The sequence below is a fragment of the Pelmatolapia mariae genome, linkage group LG3_W (assembly GCF_036321145.2).
Source record: "Pelmatolapia mariae isolate MD_Pm_ZW linkage group LG3_W, Pm_UMD_F_2, whole genome shotgun sequence".
NCBI classification, from domain to species: domain Eukaryota; kingdom Metazoa; phylum Chordata; class Actinopteri; order Cichliformes; family Cichlidae; genus Pelmatolapia; species Pelmatolapia mariae.
In genome coordinates this window covers 2299268-2321384 of record NC_086229.1, presented here as the reverse complement: position 1 = coordinate 2321384, position 22117 = coordinate 2299268, and the positions used below count along the sequence as shown (strand labels likewise).

At 36.9% G+C, this 22117-nt stretch overlaps 2 protein-coding genes across 2 annotated transcripts in view; both read left to right on the top strand.

Annotated features, from left to right (window-relative positions):
* Positions 1-22117, top strand: part of LOC134615675 (E3 ubiquitin-protein ligase TRIM21-like) — a 411823-nt gene that overhangs the window by 283770 nt on the left and 105936 nt on the right. The window lies entirely within an intron of this gene.
* Positions 11965-22117, top strand: part of LOC134646702 (uncharacterized) — a 108482-nt gene continuing 98329 nt past the window's right edge. Inside the window, exons 1-2 of the mRNA XM_063500561.2 lie at positions 11965-12026; positions 12152-12327. Of these exons, the coding sequence (XP_063356631.2) occupies positions 11965-12026; positions 12152-12327 (238 nt within the window). The remainder of the gene's footprint in view (positions 12027-12151; positions 12328-22117) is intronic.

Genomic DNA, 22117 nt, shown 5'->3' with positions numbered 1-22117 from the left:
TTAATTTTTTATTATTATTTTATTTATTTATTTTGTTTTCTTTTAGATTTATATGCAGTGATCGGATGTGGTGGAGCTTTGTTAACTGTGTGTAAAACATCTGTTTGTGATGATATTTACAATGAGGCTTTAAGGTGACAGTTTCCATGTAATTTCAGTCCTTTTACTAAGCAAAAACATGTTTGCAATTAACATATTTTTTTCAGTTTTGTCTTTTGGATTTATGCTTAACATTCCTCTGTGACAGCAAATAATAAACTGGTCCAAGTAACCAGCATATCGTTGGTTAAAGGCAAAAAGGACCACATGTCACACTAGCAATGAATTTTTGACTGTGTTTGTGTCACCAGATTTAACAAACAATATCAGACATATGAAACTGAACTCTGGATTAATGTCTAGATGTTTTTTGTGTTTTTTTTTTTTATTGTTGAATAATTATTTTGTAGGACAAACCCAATCTATTTACCCAAACAATGTAACTTGTTTGGGTAAATAGTGGATTAATATATCTAAGTCTATAAGTATAGCAAGCTGAATTCATACAAACACACAGCTCTAAATCTTGAATTGTAGGATGTACAAAAATGATCATGTGATTATTATGGACATTTAAATAACTATATCTATTGCACCATTACACATATTCTTTATAGAAATTACACAATCTCAAAATGTGAAAAAAGAAAATGTTTAAGAGAATAAATAATGTGTGTTTGTATGAATCCTGCCTTAGTATGGGGTGTCAGTAACTACATTAGTATAGAGTAGGTCTAACAGTGGTTTTCGACATCTGCTCTAATATATATAGATAATGGGTCAGACATATAAAGTCATTTTGAAAAGTTCATAAAGGTCACATCCATTTATATGTGTTCCTCTTTTATATTTTATATCAGGTCACACAGCTGATTTTTGTTTTGATCAGAGTAGAACCATAACATTCATTCTAATGGTTCTACTGTTTACAGTTACTTTATGATGGATTTCATCCTGGTCACAGCACTATGTGAAAAGCTGTTAGAGGTAAAGTTAACCCAATTAATACCTCATCATAAGTCACTCTTTAACGCAAAGCAGTGATTATTTTCACTGTAATTTATTCCACAATAATGTTCTTTATTTGATCCCTCTTTCTTTAAATATGCACATCGATTGTTCAGCTGTGTGACTCTCTACACCTCAAATATATCACAATGTGGACTTCATTTCGACAGTATTTTGTAGATTGGTACCATATTTATCATAAAATCAGGAAACTGTAAACTAACTGAAAAAATGACGCTTATGAAAATTTTAACGTGGCATTGGAACATGTTGTTTATCCTTGCCAAATGGTATTTACACAAAACTCCAGCAAATCAGAGGATATATTTTTGTCTCTTACTTGCTGTTTATATATGTGTATATTTTTGCAGTTAATAGCCTATCATGTGTCTGCGCATCTTAGGGCCATAAACATAAACATGGCAAACAAGGATATGTTCACAATTCCAACATATGCTTCAATTGTTTGTATAGATGTTAGATCCATTTGATTTGCATTTTCTATTAATATTTTTCTGTTTATCCCAAATAGGATTTTTATTTCTGTATGCCATTATTGTAATCATTGGAAACAACTGAGTAAATATTTTGTATCATATGTTTCTAAATATATTTGAATGTTCTACTTTTCTACTACTGGTTTTCTACTTTCTAAACTTTCTGTCACTCTTTGGCATTTCAATAACATTATTTTTGGGTGTTTTTATCTCTGACCGCTGCATCTTGTGCATTTATTACCTAAATGTTGTTTCTGTGGGTTTTGTTTTGGGTTTTTTTTGTTTGTTTTGTTTGTTTGTTTGTTTGTTTTTGCCATTTTTAGATTTCACCAGCTGTGTAAACTCTGTTATTTTCCCTTGGTTTTGTTCCACATCAGTTTATCTGCTGGCTGATTTTCTTCCTTTTCTAATGTTTCTGGTAATTTTTAACAGTTAAACAAGTAACTTTGAGATTACTTGAGCCTTTTCAGCTGTTATCTGTTGACAGTTTTGCCTAATTATTACATTTCTTCAAAATTATAGCAGTTCTGATAACTTGTAATATTTCTGCCAAGTTTTTAATTTTCTACTAAATTATATTATTTTTGCTAGGTTACACTACTTTTATTTATTATGTTATGTTATGTTAAGTTATGTTATTCTAAATTATTTCATTTCTGCTAAGTTGTAGCTTCTGGTAAACTACAACATTTCTGCTGAATTGTTATGTTTCTTCTAAGTTATTGCATTTCTGCTAAGTTATTACATTTTTGTTAACTTGATGTTGTTCTGCAACGTAATTAAAATTCAACAACTTTTTAAACACTGACTTTGATTTCTTCAGCTATTTTCAACTATTTTCAGCAGAGAGCTTCAGCTTTACAGCATCCACACTGCATTTTCGCAGGAAATGCAAATTTTTCTAGTTGTGTGGATGCTGGAGGCATCCACACTATTGTTTTCCTGTTTCTCTTTATTCTTTATTATTATTGTGTGGATGCCTTCAAAGGCATCCACACTATTGAGTTCCTGTTTCTCTTTATTCTTTATTATTATTGTGTGGATGCTTTTTGCATCCACACTATTGTGTTCCTGTTTCTCTTTATTCTTTATTCTTTATTCTTCAAGTTGCTTCCGTACGTTTTTTGGACTTTAACTACTTCCACAATTTTTGTGCTATTTTCACCGTTCAAATTTTAAAATATTCTGCTATTTCTGGAGATGGGTGCTATGACTTTTGGTATTTTTTGCTATTATACTTTTTAAAATATTCAGCTTTTTATGCAATTTTTTGTCCCATTGAAATGAATGGAAAACTTCCAAAATTCTGCTAAAAGTTGCTTGTTTTTGAAACTTAACTACTTCCTCATACTTTCACCTAGAAACTCCATTCAAACTTTAAAATGTTCACAAATTATTGGGCTATTCATGTATGGTTCAGCTTTTTCATATCTGTTACCGTTTTCATCTTATCCCTCTTTTAGTTTTGAGTTGCAAAATTATGATTTTTCAGAAAATACATGCGTTGTTATGGTTGCTATGCACTTGGCTTTCAGTGAGCCACTGTAAGTTTCGCAATCTTCTCTTCATGTCCGAACAACTTCTTGCTACTTGCTCAATTTTCACTCAACTTCCACAAATTATACATCAAAACGTAGGTATTTTTGCTGGCTTTCAGAAAATGTCACTGTCATTGTTGTGGGATTTATAGAATTTTGCCAAATCTCCTCAGACCAACACAAGGTCGGAAAAGTCTCCATACAAAGTCAATGGAGAGTTTGGTCAAAATCACAGCTTGATTTCTGTCATGAGAGGCATATTCGAATCGTCATATCTCCTTAACGAAGCGAAGTTAAAACATGAGGCTTGTCCCAGTATATCTTCAGACACTCCTGACGCTCACAATTCAATAATTTTTTTCTCAACTATTACCATTTGGCCATGAATTGGGTTTGTTTGAGGGTAGGAAATTTGTCCCTCGCTTAGATTTCTTCAGATTTCAAACTCTGGAAATGAGGGACTTTTTTCTCTCGTCATAACTTTTTGATGGATTCCCACAGAGACCTGGAAATTTCCATGACTGTTCACCAAAGCCTGCTGTCTCTTACGGTGAAACAATGATATCGATACTCCAAATAGATTTAGAGTTACAAAACTTTGTTCGAGGGCAAGTCAGGGCAGTTTTCTCTTCGCCTCTACTCAGTTGTGGTGCATTACAAGTCAAATATCTTCAATAATTCATATTTTAATGATAAATTGTCAACACTTGAAGATTCCCCCACCTCTTCTGAACAAAACGGTGTAAGAATGACTGTTCTAGCCGCTACGGTTAGGAAATGATGGCCATTTGTTTGAGGGGAGTCCTGACTATGAGAAATAGACTGCAGAAATCCTGTCTCTGTGCTGCGTGTGTGTAAAAACAGGTGCACCTGTTTTGGCGGGAAAAAGCACAGAGCCTCTCTGATTGGTGGATTCAAATTTAGCAGCTCCCAGGCTGCTTGTCTGACCTAGAAACTTGATTTTCTCTCCCTGTGTGTGTGTGTGTGTGTGTGTGTGTGTGTGTATGTGTGTGTGTGTGTGTGTGAGAGAGAGAGAGAGAGAGAGAGAGAAAGACAGGGCGAGAGAGAGTTTTTATGGGAGCATCTTATTGTATGATTTAAATTCAATATATTTCTCTGTGCTTGTGTGTTTCCATATGTGTCCATATTTGTGATTGTGTGACTGTTATACTTTTTTTGATGATTTATTCTTTTTTCAATTAACAATTATATTTGAGGGACCCTTAGCATGTTTAGCATTTTTTCAGCTGTTCATTTTGCTTTTCCAATTTTTCTATTTAAGTTATTACTATTGTGCTAAGTCATAGCATTTCTGCTGCTTTTCAGTATTTCTGCTAAATACAGCATTTCTGCTAAATCATACTATTTCTGCTACTTTATGAGATTTGTGGTATATACAGCATTTGTGCTAAATCATACTATTTCTGCTATTTTATAAGATTTGTACTAAATATAGTATTTCCTCTAAAACATAGTATTTCTGCCAAATATAGTATTTTTGATTAATTATAGATTTTCCACCAAATCATAGTACAGTATTTCTGCTTTTTATAAGATTTGTGCTAAAACATAGTATTTCTACTAAATGCAGTATTGCTGGGTAATTATAGTATTTCTATACATTTCTGCCAGCTCCCCAGGGAGTCAATCTTCTGTGAGGACTATAATATTCAAATTTACATATCAGGGCATGCACGACATCCCAACCAGCCAATCATATCTGAGGCCTCACACATTCAAATTTGGATATTGAGGCCTCCATGGCTTCTCAGCCAGCTGAGGGCAAGTCAAAGTAGTTCATGCCTCGCCTCTACTTAGTTGTGGTGCATTACAAGTCAAATATCTTCAATAATTCACATTTTAATGATAAATTGTCAACACTTGAAGATTCCCCCATCTCTTCTGAACAAAACGTTCTAAAAATGACAGTTCTAGCCCTCATGGTTAGGAAATTATGGCCGTTTGTTTGAGTGGAATCCTTGATATGAGAAATAGACTGTGTGTGTGTGTGTGTGTGTGTGTGTGTGTGTGTGTGTGTGTGTGTGTGTGTGAGGAGTGCAGGTTTGTTGGTGGGAAAAAGTAAACAGACTCTCTGATTGGTGGATTCAAATTGAGTAGCACATCCAGGCCGTTTGCCTGTCATAGATATAGCTGAAAATATAAAGATGAAAATAGAAGAAGAAGATGAGATGCCACATTTAGTACTTCTCCTAAATTATAGTATTTTTGCTAAATCATAGGATTTGTGTTATCTTATCCCCAGGGCAGCTGTGGCTACAACTGTAGCTTGCCTCCACCAATGTGTGAATGTGAGAGTGAATGAATAGTGGCATTGTAAAGCGCTTTGGGTGCTTTGAAAAGCGCTATATAAATCAAATCTATTATTATCTATGCAGAGTGACCAGCACCATGTTATAGGTCTGGTGAACTCCATCATCAGCTCATTGTGTTCAAGAGGAGACACTTCCTATGACTCCAGTCATTTTCACTTTTACCTAATTTTTGTGCTGTGTTTGCCTATGTGCTGGCTGAAGCGTGTATCTCTCTCTCTCTGTTACTGTGTGTGTAAAAGCCACCCCTGCACTAATTACTGATAGTTGAGAACAAGTCTTTGTGTATTAACAGGTTTCCACTCTATGAAACCGATTTTTCTTACAAATATGATTTTTACATTAACATGTGGTTTCACAAAGTGTAACTGTTAAGGCTATAGTTTAGATGGTTGTCTTTAAAACCTTCACTGAAGAGTCTTGTTGGAGACAGCCACAGCTTTACCTTACTGTAGCAGGGGTGAACAAGTGGGTGCAAGTCCATTTAGGTCAGAATTCATATGATTACAACCAATATGTATTAGAATAAAAGAAATAAATGTGCAATGAACATGTCAGGAGTCACTGTTAAAAAGTCTTATGGCAGTGGGGTTAAAGGACCTCCTGAACCTCTGATTCCTGCAGTGCAGTGAGGTGAGCCTCTGCAGCTCCTACTGTCCTGTGAGGATGATTAGGCGATCACCAACACCAGCTCCTTGGTGTTGGTTTTCAGAAGAAGACTGTTCTTATTTCTGCAGTCAGTTAAATAAATCTATCATAATACAGTACATTTTAACATAATGACCTTATGTTTATTTATGTCTTTTACCATTATTTCAAATTCAAAGAATCCTGTTTGAAACATTTATTAAACTTATAGAATTAAACTTCTGCTAGTTGGTTTTTGTTGCAAAAAAAAACTAGTATAATAATATTTAAATCTACATATATTTTTCACGTTTTCAATGCCAATTGTGTGTAACGGCGAAGTTTCCCACTACCCGTGAATGCCTCTTTTGTACGTCTCTGGCTGACTCCTGAATCTCCGCCCACTCTCTGCTCGATCCCTGCCGGTAAGCCTGCTTGTCTTTTTCTCTTCTCTGAAATAAAATGTCTATAAGCTGTTTGAGTGATTTACCGAGTTGTTGTTAGTGACTTATAAAGCCAGTCGAAGTATAAGTCATGTTAAAGTAACACAATGGCTGCTTTTTTAGTGAAACGCTGTAATTTTAGTATTTAAAAGGAGTGTTTAGTATGCGAGCCCTAACAACCTAAGCGCTAACGCCTAGCCTAGCTCCTATAGGCCTAGTGTGAAATTAATATGGTTCATTTGATTGTTTAACACAGTTATTGTGTTAAATTTGGTTCATTCGGTGTGTTAGTGTTTCTGAGTCTCTTAGGGAAGCTGAAGTTAGTTCTCCTCTTCACAAATCAGTCAGTTAAAACGGCCTCAATCTTTAGGTTATAAGGTAATGAGCCGCCATTTTAGAACCACTGACTAGCTGCTGAAGCAGCAGTTCCCGCAACTTTAAAGGAGCCATGAATTTTTGTGTGTTTTCATATAATTATTACCTTTTTCTTTTTACCCCTGGTTTTGTATGTTCATTTTCTGTTCTTTTGTATACCTCATCTGTTTGTATGTTGTATACTCTTTGTTTGTTAAATAAAGTTCTGTTAAAAAAAAAAAGAAAAAAAAACTTTCAAGGAGCCATTTTACCGCCTCTGACTGAAGGCCGGGAGAAAAAGAGTCACGTGCCTGTGCCGGTGTGTCTGTGTTGTTAATTAACAGAAGGGAGAGAGGGAGTGAGGATAAAACACATAATATAAGAATAATAACATTTCTTAACAAGAAGTTTTTTTTTAATTAATCAATTTTAGTTTTTTAGTTAAATTTTAAGAAGTATTTAACAAACACTTGTTTGTGCAGGTTGGTTGGTTTTTAAGTAAAACCTACACTTGCAGCTCTATTTAACTTCTCACTTTGTGAAAAATTGATGACATACAAAAAAGGCCACCTTCAAATAAATAAAATGCAGCAGTGTGTATGTAGATATTTAAAACAACAACATATTAAAATAAACTAAATGACACTCTTTGCAGGTGATAATATTTTTAGGAAGCAGAATTTGAATGCAGACCAACTCAAATGTTGAAGCCTACAAATATATCACCCAAGCTTTCATTTATGTTTGTTCATGCTTTTAAATTGTGATGTCACAATTTGATAAAGTGTGCAGTGCTAGGTGTAGCAAATCATTGCTTATTAAATCTACTGTGTTATCTAATAGAACCAAACTAATAGAGCTATCACATAACTGAGAAACTTGTGTGGCTTATTACAAATGGATGAAACCACATATTACCTTAATGAAGACAGTAATCTTTAATAAGGTGTAGAAAAAAAGAGGTGAGTTGTTTGTTGCTGTGGTAAACAAAGAAGTGTACTGAATCTTTTGGACTACACAGAGTGATGCAGTATTGACTGTGATGCTGATCTGAGTTGTCTCATTCTGTATTTTTGTGCTTTGTCTTTTGTTACACAGAGTGAAAGAGATCTTTGGTTTTGCCTTTGCTGGTAAGTAAACAGTGATTGTAACTGAAGCAGTATAAACCTGGCATTGTGTAGCACATTTGACGACTTGCATACAGTAGTTTGACTTTTTGTGATATGTTTCCATTTATTGATTGGCAAAAACACAGGATTTGTGACCTGTAGCAGCAAAGCCCCCACACAGGGCCTCTGACTGTCCCTGAAAATGTCCCTGAAGTTTAATAGCCCATTTATGTATGATTTAAATTTCTTATGGCTCATCAGATCCAAACATAGTTAAATGTCAGATGTCTTTATCCAGGTGTTCATTTTCTACTTATGTTTGTGGATTTAAGTAGCAGACAAAACAATGAAAGTGTTTTAGGGGAGTCAGTATAAGTGGTTGCTCAAACACTTAAGAGCTGCACAGGTATTGATTTATATTGTCTGTCAAATTCTGCTGATGTATTACATTAAAGTCAGAACACTGTAGAAGTATTTTGCCTGACTCGGTATAAGTAATAGCTTTAACAGTTAAGCAATAATAAAAACAAAGAGAACCAGAGGTGTGAGTGGACATTGTTAGGTACATTACAGCCAGTGTGTCTAATTGGTTTATTACTTATTTAGTGAATATAATGTGTTTTGAAATTAAATAGAAATGTTGCCAAAAAGGGACATTGCAAAATACATAAATATTCCTAGCAACTGGTACAATGAAAGGACTTTGTAGTGTAATATTTTAAGACATTTCATTTTAATCACAAAACATGGTGCAAGTCTGTTATGGTAACATGTCAATATTTATATGTATTTTAGGATTTGCATATTTATATCAGACTAACCAAAACATGATGAGGTTTTCTGTTGCTTCTGATTTAAAGAATTATTTTGTATTTAATGTTTTTAACCTGAAAGGACATTAAAAGTTGTGTTTTTTCACACTTTATTAGCACTGACCTGTTGTAGAAAATGTTGGAGCCACAAGGTTTCTGTGTAGGAAATATTTGGTGTATCCTGCACTTGTGACAACAAATATTGGTGCCTGTAGTAATAATGCTTCTATTACACATGCTAAAGCCATGTGAGACCCTGCAGTTCAATTATCTCCTCTTTAGACTACAGTGAACTTAAAAAAGTAAAGTAATTGAGGATTTTACTAGTTAATTTGTGTCACAGTCAATTGGATTGTGTGTGAAGAGGCTCTACAGTCTGAATCATCAAACAGTGATCTGATGAATTGTTTCCTTTCTCTAGACTGCTGATCTGATCGTCTCAAGTCTGGTAAGTAAAGGTTTGTCTGAGGTGCAGTGCTGGGAAATGTTTCTCATCATAGGAGATTCAGTTTAGTGCTGTGAGTGAGCACAGCTGTTGGTGATTATCAAAAGTCATCAAATCCTAAAAAAGTCTGTGTAAACATTTCCAGACTTACAGAACTCGCTTATCATCATACTACATTTTTAATTAGGCCCTAATATCGGCCATGCTAAATTTATTGTAGCTTTAGCGGGGTGTGTATTAAACATGCCCCATATTTGACTGAAATATGTAGAAACTGCTGTATAGGAGTCATCTGTCTCCAAATTTTTAATTTTGGCATAAGTCATACTGAGTAAATTAGTTTTTTACTTTTATGTTAACGGCTGCCCAGACATTATGATATACTGTTGTACCAGGTAAGTACACACAGAAACGGGAATTTGAGACCTTTGGGCATTTAGGAACATGTGATGTGTCATAAGTGTGAGTTGAGTGCATGTGAAGTGTTTAAAGCAGGTGGTCTGAAACTGTCTGCTCTAACTTCATTGTGTGGGTTTAGCTTGACCACATAATGTTTACAGTAAGTTACTGTAGCACCACATCTTGGTTTAGAGACTCTGTTTGTTTTTATTGTGTTAATAGAATACAAAAATGTCCTTAGAAATGTTCCACCATTATGTTAAACATTTTCATTCAGTTGAATCTAATAATGTGCTGTACAACTCTTCAGTGTGTAATTATATATATATATATGTTCTGTATTTTTCGGACTGTAAGGCACAATGAATTCTAAGGCACATTAAGCCAAACAAAACAGATAAGCCAAACTTTATTCAACTCAATTACAATAACTCTCAACATTGTTCAGCTGTAAGACATAAAATACAGAACAATGCACTCACTTTTCAGGATTTGTGGATTGATCAGTTTGAAATCTGCTTCGTACGCATGTCTCTAAACAGATGCCAGGTCCTCATACACACACCATAATATTATGTTTAAGCACAATACGAATTACTCCGCGAGGCACCTGACTACTGTAGCTGTAATGCTCCAACAATCCATCAAACGGTGCAGCTTCGTAGCTTTCCAAAGTCATACTAAAACATTTTGACAGATGTTAGAGCGCCGTGTAGCACATAAAATTGGGTTGAGGTCAGCAAGCACAGCCAGAATTAATACATAAGGTAAACTGTTAATTTTTGAGAAAACTAAAGAATTTTAAGTTTGACTTATAGTCCGAAAAATACTTGAAAGCCATGTTTATTGAAAATATGCCTAATTCCAGTCTCTTTTTGTCTTACAGGTGACCTGCTGCAGAAAACCCTCTCCCTCTATCGTTGACAAGCAATTAACAAGCATATTCAGTCTGTCCTATCACTCTCCCTCTCCCTGCTCCATCTTTTTTGACAAGCCATTCTATCTTCTATCATTTCTCCGCCATGAGCTCTATCTAATTTTGACAAGCTTGAACCTGTGTTGACAAGAAAATCTAAGTTTGACAAGAAATCTAAGTTTGACAAGAAACCAAGTTTTTGGAAATTGAAGTTACCTCAAATTCGTCGATCTGTTTTCAGAATTCTGAGAGATCTCCGCTCTCACTGCTCCATCTTTCCTGTCTTTAAAGTCTCTCACATCCAGTCATTTTGCTGGAAATTACAAGTAAAAAGTTGAATATACAGTAATAGAATTACAGTATAGTAGAACTCACTGTAGAAACTACTTACAGAGCCCTACATTTGTCATTTTAATTTTGCATTACACTTTGAAATAAACACTGATAGTTTGGCTTACAAGTGCAATTTGATAAATTATATAAACTTATATACACCTTTTTTGAGATATATTTGTAGTAAGATAATCTGGTTATTTTGTAATTCAGACTCTTATATTCACATAAATATTAAATTTGATTCAAATACATTTTCAAGTCTGTTTCATTGGTTATAACATTTGACTACAAGTTTATACTATTATTATTGAAGGACAAACCCTTTTTTGTCACTCAGTGTAAGTATTCAATTACAGTTATCATCTAGAGGCTGCCCTGAGAACCCAGACTTCCTGTTTCCTGACTGCTGCAGAACATCCAGCTGAAGAATCCCCATTGCCTGTCATCTGATCACCACACCATCACAGCTCATATTTGCTTTAAATTTTAAATATCTGAAAGATTTACACAGTCTACTTAAAAGTTAAGAGTTTTATTATAGCCTGTTGATTGATTGGTGAGATTTATTCTTCATATTACATTACAGAAGTATAGACCTATTTGTTATCCAGTCTGGTTAAAAAAAATATAAGAAGTAATAATATACAGTTTTTGAAAAAGTTACAATAAAACAGACCAAAGTGTTTTCAAAGAATTTTTATATTGACTTTGTATTTAAGTCAGCCTTTTACATTAATTCTGATAAATTTGATTTAATAGTCATTAAAGTAATTAGTTTTTCAGTATTTACAGGTTGACTTTTGTTCACATTTGTGTATACATATAAGTTCCACTTTGTACTTCAACAAAATGCCGAGAAAAGGTCAAAGGTCGCAGTCCCAGAAGCTTAGATGGCAAAAGCAGAAAGAACAGGTAAATGTTTCTCAGACCGGTGAGCAGGTAAAGGTGTCTGTTACAAGTATTCCCAGTCCAGAAGTGCAGAGCAGTGCTCAGACAGCCGCAGTGTCTTATGCAGATGTGGTAAAGAGAGGTGTTCGCTCAGCATGTGTGCCAGATGCTAAAGTACAGCAGGTAATCCAGACTGAACCCCAGGTAACTGTGCAAACGCAGCATGATGGAGAAGCTCCAGGACCGTCTCATGTACAGGTTACAAACAGTGAAAGTCGTCCACGAGTGAGTAGCATCTGTGCGTCCCGCAGCCAGGCCTCTGCTAAGTATGGAAAGTACAGGAATCATCAATGCATGGCTAACAGTTTGGTTTTCCTGTCATTCTTACACGAGGATGAATTCATTACCAGAGCAGATCTTAACCGTGTGTTGGACAAAGGCCATGCCATGTATTCAGATGCCAGAGAGAGGTTTGTGAACAGCGTGTTTCTAGCCTGTGATGAGCTTCCCACAGTGGTCACCAGCCGCAGACATGAGTATCAAGTGGAGATTCATTCTCAGTTTGCTCGTTATGGCACATTTGATGGTACAGATCATCTTCCGAGCCTTGAACAGGGACTACAGTGTTTGGTTTCAGATGTTCACTACGCTTTGCTAGTCATGGGAGGAAATGTCATTGCAGTTTGCAGGCTGACTTCAGGTGAATACGCATATTTTGACCCTCACTCACGTAAGTCTACAGGAATGCCATTGTCGCTAGCTGTAAGCGGTGGAACTGCAGTTATGTTAAAATTCACACGTCTTAACGACATGATTGACAGGATCAAATGCTTGTACCGAATGCTTAGCATCGCACCAACCTGCACTTATGAGCTACAGCCTGTCGAGTTTCACCGTCAAAATGCTGCTTATCAAAGAGATGCTAATCAAAACACAGAATACAGACAATGCGCTACAAGTGCTCTAGCACCAGATTTAAATGAACCTGTTCCTGAATTAAACTCCCAGACATCCACTGAGCAGACACAAAAAACCGTGATCGACACTTTAACCACAGAAGTGACATCATCCAGAGTGGATTATTCAAATGAGACAGCTGCTCCTGAAAGCAACCATCATCCTTCTGATTTTTTACAAAAAGAAACATCTGCATCTTCTGTGAGAGAAACTCAGGTAACATCAGACTCTGTTCCTCAGAAGGATCCAACCGCTGCCTCCTGTTTAACCAAGACAACACAGGAACTCTCATATAAACTGTTGAAATGTAATAAACAGAAAAGGAAAAAAATGAGGAGACGATTATTGTCCCAACACAAACTACCACAAAGAAAGGAAAATCAGAAAAAGAAAGAAAGGCATATGTACACATTTGATGAAAGCTTTAAGGCAAAGAAAAAAAACTCCAGTAGACAGTCTAATGGTCCTGATCACAGACAGAAGAAGAATGTGTACAAAAATAATCTTTATAAATTAAATGCTACATATAGAGAGAAACAAACAGAACATTTGAGAAAGATCTATAGAGAAAGGGATGATTTTAAGGAAAAACAAAAGGAGAAAATGAGAAGGATCTATAGAGAAAGTGCTAAAATTAGAGAGAGAAAAAGAAAATGTGTCATAAGGATGTATAAAGACGATCCAACATTCAGAGAAAAGCAGAAAGAATGTATGAGGAAAACATGTAGAGAATCTTATAGAGAATCTCCAGTGTTCAGAGAGAAGCAGAAGGAGCGTATAAGAAGAACTTACAGAACTTGTGCTGAATTCAGAGAGAAACATAAAGCTTACATGAGGTCACATGTTTACAACTTATATAAAGAAAGTGAAGAATTTAAAAAAAGAAAACAATCTTATATCACTAAACGTTATGTAGAAGAGAAACAATTTCAGCAGCAACACAAGGACAATATGAGAGAACGAATGAGAGTAAAATATTGGAACGTTTTTTCTTTTAGACAGATGCATAATATCAGATGTGCAATGAACATAAAAAGAAAATATCGTCAGATGCATCGACCAGCTGAAAGTTTACTGTCTCATCCAGATAACTCTTTAATGAATGAGGCCATATCTCGTTTCAGATCAAACATTAAGTCAGCACCATCTTATGTTTGTACTGTTTGTCTAAAAGCTTCTTTTCCTAATCAGGTGAAAATATGCAAAAGAACAAATTACTCAAAACACCAAACTGTAGCTCAACAGTGTCTAACTGGTAAATTTGTTCATGTGTGTGATGAAGCATGTAATGATCAGTGCAGCTTTCCTGTTGAGAGAAAAAAGGAGTATATCTGTCACACGTGTCACAGTTCCCTCAAAAGTGGATGCATGCCAAGGCTTGCTGCTGTCAATGGTTTAGATCTGCAGGATATTCCAGCTGAACTGTGTGATCTTAACATTCTGGAGAGACATCTGATTGCCAAATGCATACCATTTGCAAAGATTATTCCACTTCCAAAGGGCAGACAAAGACTCATACGTGGTAATGTGGTGTGTGTACCATCTGAGGTCCAACAAACAGCTGACTGTTTACCTAGGCTCAGAAATCAATCACAGATAATGAGGATCAAGCTTAAAAGACGACTGTGCTACAAAGGCCATCAGCTGTTCCAGACTGTCACCTGGTCTAAACTGATCCAAGCCCTGCGTAAGCTCAAACAGATTCATCCACAGTACACAGATATTGTTATCAGAGATGATGCATTGCTTTGTGATCCCACGTTACCTGATGATGACAGCAGTGATGAAGCCAGCATGGGAAGTGATGATTATGATGAAGCAGATTTAATGGAAATTGACAACTATGAAAAAGATGCCCTTTTGTGTGAAAGTGAGTCTGAAAGTGAACAAGATATTAATATGCAATCCTGTGATGAACAACCAGAGGAACAAAATCCAGAGGAACCAGAAAGTGATTTGAACAATGGAGGTTTTGCTCTAGAAAGTTGTCTGCAGCCAGTAGACATTTCAGAAGAGATTCTCTCTTTCACTGATAACACATATTGTGTGGCTCCTGCAGAAAGAAACAATCCTGTTAGCTTCTTCAGAACTCCTCATTTGGAAGCCATGGCATTTCCTGTGCAGTTTCCTACTGGTCAGAATACACTGGATGAAAAGAGACGTCTTAAACTCACACCAAGTGCTTACTTCAAGTCAAGGCTTTTCAACATTGATGCAAGATTTGCTAAAGATACAAATTACCTGTTTTTCTCACAGTTTGTCACTGAAATACACCTGGCTAATTCCAGCATGACAATACAGCTAAGGAAAGGTAAAACTATGACCAAAGATGGACGCAAAATCACATCAGGAATGCTACAAAGTAAGACAGAAGTAGAGAAGCTGGTAAGAAATAAAGATGCAATCAGATTTATGCAGCCACTCAGAGGAACTCCAGCTTACTGGCAGAAAACTACCAAAGATTTATTCAGTATGGTCCGTCAAATAGGAACACCTCAGTTCTTTGTCACTTTCTCTGCTGCTGAGATGAGATGGCCTGAAGTGATTCAAGCAATCAAGAGACAGCAAGGTGAAGAGGTTGATTTTGAAGCCCTGGACTGGTCAGAAAAGTGTGAAATTCTAAGATCAAATCCAGTAACCACCATGCGAATGTTTGATAAGCGTGTTGAGGCTTTGTTCAGAGATTTGCTTTTTTCTCCTGCACAGCCCCTTGGTGAAATCATTGATTACTTTTACAGAGTTGAGTTCCAGCACAGAGGTAGTCCGCATATACACATGTTGCTGTGGATTAGAGAAAAGGTAGAAGTAGATGTGGATGACGACCAAACTGTCTGTGACTTTGTGGACAGATACATCTCAGCTCAACTCCCTGATCCAGAAAAACAACCTGAACTGCACAAAAAAGTCGCTGAACTACAAAAGCACAGCAAAAACCACACAAAGACATGCTTTAAGAGTGTGAACTCTGGTTGTAGATTTGGGTTTCCAAAACCACCAGCCACAAGAACAATGATTGTGAGACAGGATGAGGATTCAGACACTGAAGCTGCAAAAGCCAAACTCAGACCTTTGTTGAACCTGCTGAAGGAACCTGAAGCTGCTTCTCTCACCATAGAGCAGATTCTGTCACGATGCAACTTGACAATGAATGAGTATGAACAATGCCTCCAAGACATAAACAAGAAAACGGCGCTGATTCTGAAACGTGACCCAAAGGATTGTTGGATCAACAATTACAACCCAGACCTGCTTGAAGCCTGGAACTCTAATTTGGATGTCTCATTAATTTTGAATGCCTATTCATGTATAGAATACCTCTGTAAATATATAACGAAGAAAGAATCTGGCCTCTCTGAATACCTGAAGACAGTTATTGATAACTCTGCAAAGAACACGGTCAATGAATGTGATGAAATGAGAGCTGTGATGCAGGCTTATTCAAAAAAGAGAGAGATCAGTGCACAGGAGTGTGTGACTCGAGTCTGTGGCCTAAAAATGAAAAAATGTTCCCGCAGTGTTGTATTTGTACCAACAGATGATAACCCAGTAAAAATGAGTCGCCCGATGAGCTATCTGGAAACCACAACACATGACAGTTGTAATATTTGGATGACAAGTTTGAGTGATAAATACAAATGCAGACCTGAGACACCAGAATATGAGGAAATGTCACTGGCTGATTTTGCTGCCTTGTGCCGGTTGGTGAGTGGTCCAAATGAAGGAAAAGATGTGCTTCCTCTTCTTAACCAGCTTGGATTTGTACAAAGGCGAAAGAATGATAAACCAGCTATAATCAGATATTACCACTGTTCACAGGAAAAAGATCCTGAGCAATATTATGGACGACTGTTGAGACTTTACCTTCCACACAGATCAGAGCAGGAACTGAAACCACAAGGGTTCCAAACCTATCAGTCCTTCTACAACTCAGGTTTTGTGCGACTTCCATGTTCAGACCACAGTGAGTCTGTGAAAAGGGTTGTGAAGAGAAATAAAGACAAGTATGAGAAGAACTCTGAGGATATTGAGAGTGCACTGGAAGAGTTTGAACAAAATAGGGATGTTGTTATTGATGAATGGTGTAATCTGGCTCCTGAATCTGAAGTTGTGAGGTTGCAATGTGATGAGAATCTTCCTGAGAGACATTCTGATGATGAGAACGAACAGGAAAATGTTCCCGACTACAGTCGTCAGTCTGATGCTGTAACAGAGATCAGAGCCATCAGAGAACAACCTGCAGTCGATCCAGCTGTGGTACGTGTGATGTATCAGAATCTGAACCAGAAGCAGGCCTGCGTGTTCTATGCCATAAGAGACTGGTGTATTCAGCGAGTTTGTGGTTTGAACCCAGATCCATTTTTCTTCTATATCAACGGTGGTGCAGGAACTGGAAAGTCACATCTGATTAAATGTATTCACTCTGAAGCATCAAAGATCCTGAGCAGATTGCCTTCTCATGCAGAAGAAGCTGACATATCAAATCCAACTGTTTTACTGACTTCATTTACTGGGACAGCAGCTTTTTCTATCAATGGCTCTACATTACATTCCCTGCTGAAACTACCCAGGAGTCTGAAACCACCCATTCAAGGACTTGGTAACCAACTGGATGAAGTCAGATGTGAGCTTATAAATGCTGAAATTATTGTTATTGATGAGATTTCAATGGTTTCAAAACCCCTTTTTGCCTATGTGGATGCAAGACTGAAACAAATCAAAGGCACTCAGAGACCTTTTGGTGGAATGTCAGTTTTAGCTGTTGGAGATTTTTACCAGCTGCCACCAGTGCGACAGTCTAAACCTCTCTGTGTTTATGATCCAGAACAGATTGACCTATGGCAGGAACATTTTCAGATGATCACTCTTACCGAGATCATGCGTCAGAAAGATGATGTGGCCTTTGCAGAGATGTTGAACAGGATTAGAATCAAAGAAAAGACAGATGAGCTTTCTCAGTGCGACAGAGATTTGTTGTCACAGGCTGTGACTGCACCAGAAGAATGTCCAATTGAGGTCTTACACATTTATGCCACCAACAAGAATGTTGAATCCCACAACACAGATACGCTCAAGAAGCTTCATTCAAACATTATAATCATCACTGCAGACGATTTCCAGAAGGATAAATGTACAGGCAGAATGACACGAAGAGACAAACCATTTACAGGTGGGAGAAATGATTTACCCGACACCCTGAATGTTGCTGAAGGAGCCCGAGTGATGCTGACCAGAAACTTGGACACACTAAACGGTTTGGTCAATGGTGCTTTTGGCATACTGATAAAGGTGGTGAGATCTGAAAATGATGGACCAATAATTAAACTGGGGCTCAGAATGGACAACCGGCAGCCTATGAGACACAACCGCAGTGCTAATGCAGCATCTGATGATCTGGTTTACATTGAGAGATCAGAGGAGAGTCTGAAGTTTAAATGGGCGGTACGCAGACAGTTTCCTGTAAAGCTAGCATTTGCCTGCACAATCCACAAAACCCAGGGTCTTACAACACAGACAGCTGTAGTTTCAATGAAGAACATTTTTGAACCGGGTATGGCTTATGTTGCTCTCAGCAGGGTGACGTCTCTCAGTGGACTCTATTTACAGGACTTGGATGAGAAAAAGATTTATGCCAATCCTGAGGTAACTGCAGTGCTCCAAACCATGAGACAAGCCAGTGTTGAGGAAATGATGCCTCTTCTTCAGCTCAGAGAAACAGCCAGCAGACCTGACACTCTTACACTGATCCATCACAATACGGAGGGTTTGCCATCTCACATCAGTGACATCAAGAGTCATCATGAAATGTGTTTAGCAGATGTTTTGTGTCTTACAGAGTCTCACCTCCAAGGCTCCTTTGTTGCAGACAGTCTTCATTTGGACGGCTACACCATGTTCAAACGCAACAGACATGTGTCCTACACAAACTTTCCTCACATGGTCAGCAGAAGTGGTGGTGGAGTTGTTGTGTATTTGAGGAATCATTTTCAGGTTCAGGTAAAACAGTATCTGCATAATGTCACTGATCTTGAGTTCTTAGTGTTGAAGGTTCACGCTCCATTCCCTGCGCTCATTGCGGTTGTGTACAGACCTCCTGACTACAGTTTGGCACCGTTCATGCAAAACTTGGTAAGTCTTTTAGATTCACTTGAAATAATGGACTGTCACCCAATCATTGTGTGTGGAGATTTTAATGAGAACCAGTTACAGAGTGGAAGAAAACAGATTCTGGAGCAGTTTCAGTCGAGAGGGTATTCACAGCTGATCACTTCTGCCACTACAGACAAGAACACCCTGCTTGACCTCATTTTTATTTCTCAGCCACAGCAGAATCTTCATTCAGGTGTTCTGAGGACATATTACAGTTACCACAACCCTGTGTTTTGTGTCCTGTCCTCCAGCCAATCATGAAGTCGTCTGGTGAGTTTTGAAACAATTACAGATCATGTTTGCTACAGAGTTTACTGATTGTAGAGCATGAAAAAGATTTTTCATTGAAAAATCTTATTTCTTCATATTGTCTTCCCTACTCTGTCTGTAAGAAGACCCTTTCTTATTGCAGTGTTATTAATCATTTCACCAAATCATGGCTGTACTTCATGCAGAGTCGGGAGATCTGCCTTCTGTTATCATGCACCTCAGATCTGAAATATGCTGCAAAAAGTATTAAACGGACATCATTTATTTTTTATTCTCATGTTTTAAATGACTAAATCTACTAATGCATTTTTTCATGGATGTTAATTGTCATCTCCTTTTTGGATACTTTTTTTACTCTGGCGTATGTATCTCAACAAACGAGAGCTTCCCCTCAAAGGGCTTTCAAATATGAAATAGTAAATAAATAAATCCCAGATAAATGCAGGTATTTATTATGGGTCACATGAATAGTAACAGACAATTATATTTTCTTGATTATAGTGAATTTTGTAGAATCAAATGTTTTTGGGATGAATGAGTTTTTGCTAATCATGTTTTACAGGTAAAAAAATATTAAAAGTTTTAAACTATCTTTAGGCTACCAGAGATGTCTATAATGATACATTATGTAGAGAAAAACATTTTTACAGCTTACAGAATATATATTAAATCTGATTTAGAAGTACATGGAAAGTTTCTGCATCCATTTTCTGACTTGGCCTTTATCCGGGTGGGTTTGGGTTTGGGTGGATAAAGGCCAAGTCAGAATTCTCTGAGCAGCTGGAAAAAGCTGCTAATAAACAAAGACATCAGAAAGCGGGGGCTTTAGGTGTAGCCCCCGCTTTCTGATTCACTAATTAGATTTAGTAACTGACACCCCATACCAGCATTACATAGACACTTGGGGGCTGAGATGGGTGGGTGGGTGGTGTTAAAAGCACTTTATGTTTTGTAGATGTATTTTTTCAGACAGGGCACACACAGTCCTGTTTCCTTTGTGGGAAAACCTTCAAGCTTCACCATCCTCAGCTGAAACAACAACATCTTAACACCATCTTCATGAACTGCTGAGCCAAACCTGATCCATCAGTGCTGGACTGCACAGATAACTACATGCCACAAGGAGACTGCTGTTTTATGAACTGCCTTACCAGTGTGTCTTCAATGGAGAAGATGACACACCCATCACCTGACCTCCTGCCTGATCTGGAGACCATCATCATGCTGCCACACTACACATCTGAGACCATCAGTGATGACAGATACTGAGGAAACTGTATTTCCTGTCAGAGATGCTCAGTGATCCTCAGAGCAGAGAGAGGTATGATTCTTTATCTTTGATAAAAATGTCATTGCTTTTAATTCATTTAATTAATTTTAATCCTGTTTAATGCATAAAGAATTACACACTCAAATGATTATACTTGTTGACACTTTTTGAGTTTTAATTCACATTATGGATTACAAATCTATGCTTTTTCTACTCTGTCTCTCTGTGCAGGTATTGCTGTCTTCTAAGTTCTTCAGTGTCCCAACTGAGACATTCAAACCTCATTGCAGAGCTCAAGTCTTTCCTCACCATCATGTGAGTGTGAGATTGCTCTGGATTCTGGTTATGTGGCCTGCAGCACCTATAAGGTATTTCAAAATTGTCCATTTTATAACTTATTTGTAGTTTTTAGGCCTTAACACAAATAAAATGTTCCTTTTTCTGTATTTTTTAGAACAAGCTCGTACAGTGTGCCTGCATTCCAGCTTCTTAGACTCTACGCAAGTGGACAGAGTATCAGTGTTTGACCACTCTTACAGACACCGACTTCTGTCAACTCACTGCTACTGATCAGGCACCTCACTCCAGGAAGACAGAGGGCTGCAAGCCTGTCATCGTTTCCAGTGTGGCTTTGAATTCTTGGGGTAGTATCAGATTTTTCCCACAAATATTCAAAGGTAACACTTATTTTAAGCTTAGTTATTAAATCAAAAGTCTTCCCTTGTGTTAATTTTTCTATTTTTTTGTTTGTTTTCTTTTACATTTATATGCAGTGATTGGATGTGGTGGAGCTTTGTTAGCTCTGTGTAAAACATGTGTTTGTGATGATATTTACAATGAGGCTTTAATGTGACAGTTTCAATGTAATTTCAGTCCTTTTACTAAGCAAAAACATGTTTGCAATTAACATATTTTTTTCAGTTTTGTCTTTTGGATTTATGGTTAACATTCCTCTGTGACAGCAAATACTAAACTGGTCCAAGTAACCAGCATATCATTGGTCAAAGGCAAAAAGGACCACATGTCACACTAGCCAGGAATTTTTGACTGTGTTTGTGTCACCAGATTTAACAAACAATATCAGATATATGAAACTGAACTCTGGATTAATGTGCAGATGTTTTTTGTGGGTTTTTTTTATTGTTGAATAATTATTTTGTAGGACAAACCCAATCTATTTACCCAAACAATGTAATTTGTTTGGGTAAATAGTGGATTAATATATTTAAGTCTATAAGTATAGCAAGCTGAATTCATACAAACACACAGCTCTAAATCTTGAATTCTAGGATGTACAAAAATGATCATGTGATTATTATGGACATTTAAATAACTATATCTATTGAACCATTACACATATTCTTTATAGAAATTACACAATCTCAAAATGTGAAAAAAGAAAATGTTTAAGAGAATAAATAATGTGTGTTTGTATGAATCCTGCCTTAGTATGGGGTGTCAGTAACTACATTAGTATAGAGTAGGTCTAACAGTGGTTTTCCACTTCTGCTCTAATATATATAGATAATGGGTCAGACATATAAAGTCATTTTGAAACGTTCATAAAGGTCATTTATATGTGTTCCTCTTTATCATTTTATATCAGGTCACACAGCTGACTTGAGTTTTGATCAGAGTAGAACCATAACATTCATGCTAATGGTTCTACTGTTTACAGTTACTTTATGATGGATTTCATCCTGGTCACAGCAGTATGTGAAAAGCTGTTAGA